We start from the raw sequence: 7,988 nt of genomic DNA, 5'->3' as shown, positions 1-7,988 counted from the left end.
AGAACGCATCCCCCTGCTCCACTCCCAAGCTGTGAGGGATTCAGGGTATCAGCGGTCGGTGTAATGCATATCCCAATAGAGAATCGCCTTATAAAATCCATTCCTCGGCAGGCCAGTTCTGTTTAATGTTTGGCAGTGGGATGCGATCATGCTAGGGGGATGACGCGCACATGCAGCACCACCTTCCCCTCCGCACCCCTGCGGAGGACAGCGCGAGTTGGGCCGAGGGCAGGCGCTAGCAGGCGCCGGTGATTATTTACGAGGAGGGATGGAAGCGGTATCGTTTTGTTCTCGCATCTCACCATGACTAAAAGGTCCAGACGACATGGCCCGGCACCCATGACCAAAATTCGCCTCGACAACATCATCCTGACCAAGCAGAACCGAAACGACACATGCAGACGACTGCTCATCTTCGTCACCATGACAACCGTGGCCATCACTCTGGGACAAGGATACACACAGTATAAGGAGTATGTGGACTATCACATCAGGTACCAGCTTCTTTGTTCTTACTTCCATGGGAAGGGGAGGGGAGGGGTGGTTGTCCACCACTCATAATCGATGTGTGTGAACTGTCAGTGCGGTGTCCTCTGTCTTGACCTTGCGGTCTTATTTAGCATTCATGGCAGCGCCTGTTCCCGCCCCCGCGCCATGCTCCCCCCAAAATCTCAACACACACACTCCGGTCCCGGAAACACCGGGGGCAGTTTCGTATTCTCAACCTCTCCGTCAAATGGCGACTCCTTCCTGCGCCCTACGCCAACCAATTCCGGAGTTTAACGATCAGGCAATTTGGGCCTAAACTCCTCATTCCAAATCGTGCAGGGCCGGCCCGATATCCCAGTACGTGACACTACTGTCCGATGGGTGGTATCCAGGCAACGTGTCGCCAGCACTCCAGAAATGCACTTCTGGAGCAGTTCAGAAGATCCGATAACGACAGGATTGACTGTAAACTTGGCATCAGTACTGCACAGTAGTTACTTGTTGTTACAGGCGCGATTGTCACCGACAAATCTTTGCATGGCACATGTGTAGAAGCGGTATAGAATTCGGATTCTGTATCTATTGCATTGCCATCCTAATCTACACAGCACGCCTACACAGTTAAGCAAACGATAAAAGCTTGTATCCAGCAGCAAACACACTCAGCACAAGTTCAACACCAACTAGAACTCGCCCAACAATTTAAACTGATGATCAATGTACTACTGTACATTCGTAACTGCACTACATGGGCGGACGACAGTGTTGTCATTGTTGACAGCCGATGCTCGCCCTGTGCCCAGAGAAGTTCTTGCTCTGGCCGTTCGCCAGAGCTGCTGCTGTGCTCGCTCTGTTGACAGTTTGGTCTTGACATGCGGAGAGCAAATGTTGGAACGCGACGATCCTAACAAACTATGTATCGGTCTTGTGTATCAGAACTCCCGCTGCGACCACCGTAGGGACGGATCTAAAATAAACCCCGTAACATGTTTTTACATCCCCTGCTTAATGAACAGATTTGCCGATTGCCAAACAATCTGCTTGCCAAATCAAGGAGGTTGAAAAAGGGACCTCCTTGGCCAAATTGAACACTGGGCTCACTCCACACCATTGAAGAACGCTGCTGGTTAAAAGAGTGACTGACATTGGGATCCATACTGTTTTTGACACTGGTCTTCAATTATAGGAGAAACCTTTATCAAACGATTGCCTTCTCATTTCTGTGGTTTGCAAGTAGCTCCCACCAGGCTACTTGGTGGGGTGAAAGATTGGTCAACAAAGTCAGTTCGTGGGACGGTTTACATTTCATCCTCCGAAGAAATATGGTGACCAAACACTCCGAGCGAAAATTCTCCCAATAGCCAGCGTAGTTCTGGTAAAGACTAGTTTGTAACCACAGAGTTACAAGGCAAACTCCTTTGATGACTGTAGGCATTGAGTCAGATGAGCTTCAGTGTAGACCATCTTCATCGTAAAAACTTTAAAGGGTCACCCTTAAATATTTCATTTTAGTCGCTTATCGTGATATGTCCCGATATGCTGTCTATTTCATGTACTCGTATTCCGTATCCCACTACACTGCTGCTGTAATGACTACCAGATAAGGCTTTACTTTCCATTCATACTTCGTACTGTTGTACCCTATCCTGTTGGTACGGTACATTGTACGGGATGTACTTCATTTTAAAACCATCTTGTGCCACATCTGACAAAGCTATCATGTTTGGAGTTCATCGTTAGGCAACGCAAAGTTGATTTCTGATTTCTGATCAATGATTTCTAAATGTATGATTTTCGTGGTATTCTGTAATCAACCTTCTTCATGCTAAGGTAGCCATTTTGCACCAAATGTGCATTAGTTACTGGGTTAGTCAGTAGGAAGAATGTTAGAGCTAGTCAGTTAGTCAGTAGAAAGAAGCTCTCCAAGCTGCATTTGATGAGTAGTTAAGTTCGGAACACGAAGACACGGCGATTTGAAACAATCTACAAGAGAAGTTATAAACTTTATGTAACACAAAAAGAATGCGTTAATCCCAGGAACATTTGTGAGATTTGTATATCAATATTTAATACTTACGTACAATACCATAACGGTGATTGACAAATAAATGAAACCGGATGTCCCGGATGCAATCAAGATAAAAACAATTCACGTCAATGGAATTGTCTCCCGACGTAATAAAACATTAAAGATGGTATTCATCATGTATATTTCATGTAAAACTTAGATCGCACACGAGTAAGACCAATTAGCGTCCCGATATCAAATCACGTTATCGGCAAAACACAGCTGAAAATCTCTGCAAATTGTGCAGCCACGAGAGGAATTGGAACAAGATAAAAATAGCCAACTCGAGACTTGCCTTATTCTATCATGTTTCATTACTGGACGGCATTATTCCCCTGACGAGGAGAATAAAAGCGTGATAAATGTGGTTACGTCAGAATCAGTATTCCTAACGTTGTGTGTGTCACGCCAGGAGGGCTACACAATAGAATTAATATCGACTCGACATCTGTAGAAATGTACGGGCGGTGCTAGTGTTACTCAGGTCCAGGACTTAAACTGCTCATAGAAACGAAACTACAGCTTTTACTTCAAGATATTTGACATTTAACAATGAGTTATGAAAGATTCAACTTGAAAGGTTTGTTTACAGGTTATGAAATAATTACCTACAGAATATCGCCAGGAATAAGACACAGGAATAAACTAATAATATGACAAAAAATGGCAAGTGCCAAAGTCGTAAAACACTGCTCCCCGTGCATGCCTTTTGAAAATCAGTAGGGCTATATTTGTTACGTTAATATATTTTCAATTTTCAACGATTGGACGTGGAGAAAGGTTGGAAGTAACTCATATGACACAGGGGGTGCATTACCCTTTTATCATTCCCCTGTGTTTCCAACCAACACTCTGAGATAAAGGTGACATTGAAACGTTGCCTCCATCCTATAGCTTTTATCCCGACACAGTACAATAGAAAAGCCATCTGTAGACTAGTCTGTCAGGTGCCTGGCAAGCTAAACATTAATCTTTAATGATCCTGGTAGCATACACTCCACAGATGTTCTTTACAGTATTAATTCCGCACTTTTACGAGATTCCTGGCAGCTTCACGAAACATAAAGGCCCTTAATTAATAATTCGGCAAGGACTCATCCTATGACATAACAACGTAAACGTAGAGTAGGGCATGTCATTTCTCCTTTGTTTTCTAATGTGCCCCTTTCATTGATAGCAATCGATAGGACCACGTGCTCATACTGACAATACACGTGCGCGTCATTCAGAAATGATGAATGGAAGAATTTGCGATGACAAGTTCCTGATAGAGAATACGTACGCTATACATCTGGGCACTGATCTAGACGGGAGGATTCTGTTTTTGATTCGTTTTATTATACCGTCGTCTCTGTACGTTTGGAAGGTCTATTATTGGAATAAGACTTGTATCCAATTTTCCGATAAATTCTGGATGCCTGTCTCGGTGAAAGAAGCCGTAATTATCATACAAAAAGTGGCAGTGTATCATTACGACGTTGGCCTCCCACTCCGGGACTCGGTAACAAAAAGCACCGCCATTACAGCGTAATTACACGTATGAAGTAGTGCGATGTTGATGGATTATGGGGTGCATGTCCTCTGAATGAAAACCCCATTCCCCGGACAGGAAAGATGAATCAGTGCTCATTGTGACATCGGGGGAGCGCCACCAAGGACTCGGGACAGACAACAGGCTTCATACTGTACAGCACTAGTCTGTTATGTTACGTTACTCATTGACATCATGTTACACATGTCATGCTGGCCAGATTATGGCCTCTGAATGAAAACCCGGGTCCCCGGACCACCAAGGACTCACACAGACAACAGACTTCATACTGTAACACCAGCCTGTTATGTTATGTTATGTTATTCAGACATAGTACTAGTCTGTTGTGTTACGTTACTCATTGACATCATGTTCTACATGTCATCCTGGCCAGATTATGGCCGCTCCCGTGGCGGGTACGGAGAAATAGAAGCCGGCTTGATATCAAGCACAATAGCACGGGGCAAGACCGACAAGGGCATACTACGATCATATACATGTACGTCCATACATGTGCCTGAAAAACACATTGTGAACCTGAGAGAAGTTTGAATGGCGAAATGTGCTGGATATATGCACCAGCTAACATGGTTTCAGCTACTCACGATGTGGGTTCATAATGTAGTTGCAAAACATTGCAATTTAACCAAGAAGGTTAAACTTAAACGTCTCTGATTTAGCTAACTTGCAGAGTCGAGAAGCTGCAGCAGCTTGGAAGGAAGAGGTGCAGTTTATCATTGACGAAATTAAATAGGAAAACAGTTTGATGACGTGACAACTTTGAGCGTTAACAGCAGGGCAAAACAATTATCAACTTGCGTGAAGATTTCTTTTCCAAATTACAGGTAACGTTTATTTTCTATTGGACCTTTCGAAATTGTCTTCATCTCATTTCATATCAATTCATAGGTAGGGTATAAAACCTGCTCAACAGCCAGCTTTCCTCAGTGCCACTGACGAAAGACTGTGCATCATGGATGCTGTCTAAAACGTCTGGCCGTTTCCAAAATTATATCCAGTTGCTTGAGTAACTGCGTTTTGGCGTAAAGTTTCTGACTACGTTCTACTATCAGAAAACAAGTGTTTCGAGCCCTGATTTGTGCTATCGGCCGCCTACAAAGCGAACTAAGCGCTGATTAGGGTAAAATCGATAGGCACTGATTAATACATGACCATTTTCTGGTTCAGCCGGTCCGATTGACCCAGGAGCGGTTCCGGCATTGCGGAGGGAGGCACACGCTAATGCGCAGAAAATCATATCTACGTATGATTGGTTCCCACGTTTGGAATACCGGCCGATACAAATGCTAAGACCACGGCGTTACGACTGGACAGGGCATTACGTGAATCATAGATGTGCCCGTAAAGTGGAACGGCGCCTTTGTGCATCCCTGCATAGCGGCGGCCCAATTCCGATACGCATATGAGGAGCAGATGGTAGGCTATCAAGTTCGCCGATAAATATGCGGGATGCGTCTGTTTGTCTGCTGTGTGTGTTGTAAACCACTAAGCAAGAGATGATGGAGCTAAATGCAATTCTGAGGGGTTCAACCCCCATAGTGTGGCAAAACAACGTTTTGACAAAAAACAATTGCAAGTAGTCATTATTTAGAATATGCGATTTTCCCCCAAGGATCCTATAGACCCCCGCGGGCCTCTCATGATCAGGTACCTATAAACTATAGGGTACCGGTAGTCAGGCCGGACTCTGCGGGCACTACCTCCCTACCGGGCCCCCTGGGCATCTTGCGTACGTGTCCCAAATTGTTCCTAAGTAGTGAATTACAAATATTGGATAAGCATGGTAGAGGACCTGTCAAAATATCAACATCATTCCACGCATTAAAAAACAATTGTGGGGTCTTAAAGACCGTAAAAATAGTTGGATATTTTAGTACTGATATTAAATCCCTAATGCCCTAACTGCGTATACCGACCGCCCCATCATTTCCGTAGCATGTCTCTACTCTATCAAAGCAGCTATAGCCTATGCAAGTAACACAGTTCAAAGTTAACGTTTAAACTCACACTCACACGAGCCCAACTGCTCGTCATAGATCTGATTTACAACGCCAGTCTTATACTGTAAACCACGCATTTTCCCTCTCTTTCTACCGAGACCTCCCCCGGTCTATCGTGCCCTTGGTCAGGCACGTAATCCATTACGGCGTCTCGTTAAGATACTGGCCAACAAGCGGAAGAGCCCGGATGATAACCGCCCTTATCTCGTCCCGAACATGCCGCCGGTGCGGCCCGTGTCGCTAACCACCCCCACATTCCGTACTTTCGTTTATAACCCTGCGTTTTTGAGGCTCAGACTTGATTGCTTTTCTTATGTTTTGAGAGAACACGGTAAAAGAGGCCAACGCGGTGTCCTGTAGTATCACAGATAGTCTGAAAACTTCCCTAGTTCAGTCTTCCCCAGAAGCTCTTTCTGTGAGGAGGTCCACTAAGCATCCGAAGGCAAAAGATTATACAACACAGATCATATCATAGCATCATTGAGAATGGGATAACCATGGTACATTGAAAAACCCATACCTACTCCATTTACTACACTTTAATCTTATTGAATGTGTATTCCCAAACGCCCTCCTGGTTTGATCAAAAAGGAAAAACAATTGGCGCCGAAATGCTACTATCATTCGTCCCTTATTAAGATTTTCATTCGACTATAATCCCAGCACATCCACCCTACCCCATGAAATAGTGCACAGGATTACATGCTTGATTGCCCCGGCCTGTTTATATGCATGGTAAAATTGATGTTGGATTATCTAATTTAACTACAGTCGATCAGTCTTAATCATTGCTACATAATGGAACTTAATATTAAACAGATTGATGAGAAAGTCTTCAGAGCGTGACGCAGATGTACGTGCAGTACTTACAGTAGATGTGGAATCGGAAATAAAAGATGTAGTAACGGACAGGGCTTCTTCTGACTACTTTTTTTCACGTTGCTTTTTGCGATGCCAATTTGAAGAGAACTATGCTTTTAAGTCAGAAGAATTTCTAAACGAATAAAACAATTGTAGGTGAGTTGATCACCACATTGGATATTGTGATAAGTATATATTATGGGTTGCAAGACACAACTGTTTACACCGCGTCGCTGTTTGCTGAAGACTGAAGAGTGTTGACAAGTCGCAGTTGGTAGCCAGATTCCTTACTCTGACTCAGGCTGCCAATGGTTGTGAGAAAACATGATGAAGGAGGCACGTAATGATTTGCCCCGTCTTTAGCTAGTATCGCCACAGGAGACCTAATTGGTTAACGAAACAGGCATTCGTTTCCCTTGGAGCTGCACACACTCAGTCACCGCGAGTTAACGACTGTGGCATATTTATGGCACAGTTTTGCCTTATGATAGACTGATCAAAATGCTCGAGAAAGTGTCCCTTAGCTCTGTAAAACAGTTCTGTGTTTTTACTTGTACTCGGTAGAAGCGCACTGAATCAGCGCTGGTTATTTTCAATGATGTCTTTGTATTTCATTTAGTTTGTTTTTGCAAGATCATTGCTGTGGTGCGTTTATGAAGGTTTCAGATTTATTATGGTAGTTGTTTCATTCCCAAGATTTAGGATGTATAGAAATCAGTGACATTACTAAGATGAAGCAGAAAATGTTAGTGTTATATTGATATCTCAAGTTTAAAACAGCACACTCCAAGCGGCTGAACGGTTGTACATGTGTCCTGGTCAGCTTAGAGATTCTCTATTTATAAAATATAATATAGAAAATTGCACGTAAATGTACTTGCCTTGAGTTCCTTCTGCAGATGATTGTGCATGCTGATGGTTGTGTGTACGTGTGTGCTCATGCAGCATGTGCTTCTCTGTGGTCAGGAACACCATGTACGGCACAAAGGCCCTCCTCAACACCGGGAACTGGACGTAC

General features: G+C 43.9%; 1 protein-coding gene across 1 annotated transcript in view; it reads left to right on the top strand.

Moving 5' to 3' along the window:
* LOC118429264 (CMP-N-acetylneuraminate-poly-alpha-2,8-sialyltransferase-like) overlaps nt 1-7,988 on the top strand; it is a gene marked incomplete in the record, with an annotated part of 12,782 nt that continues 4,794 nt past the window's right edge. Inside the window, 2 exon segments of the mRNA XM_035839738.1 lie at nt 1-494; nt 7,937-7,988. Of these exon segments, the coding sequence (XP_035695631.1) occupies nt 304-494; nt 7,937-7,988 (243 nt within the window).

Source organism: Branchiostoma floridae, chromosome 13 (assembly GCF_000003815.2).
Source record: "Branchiostoma floridae strain S238N-H82 chromosome 13, Bfl_VNyyK, whole genome shotgun sequence".
NCBI classification, from domain to species: Eukaryota; Metazoa; Chordata; class Leptocardii; order Amphioxiformes; family Branchiostomatidae; genus Branchiostoma; species Branchiostoma floridae.
This window is presented reverse-complemented; position numbering and strand designations above follow the sequence as displayed.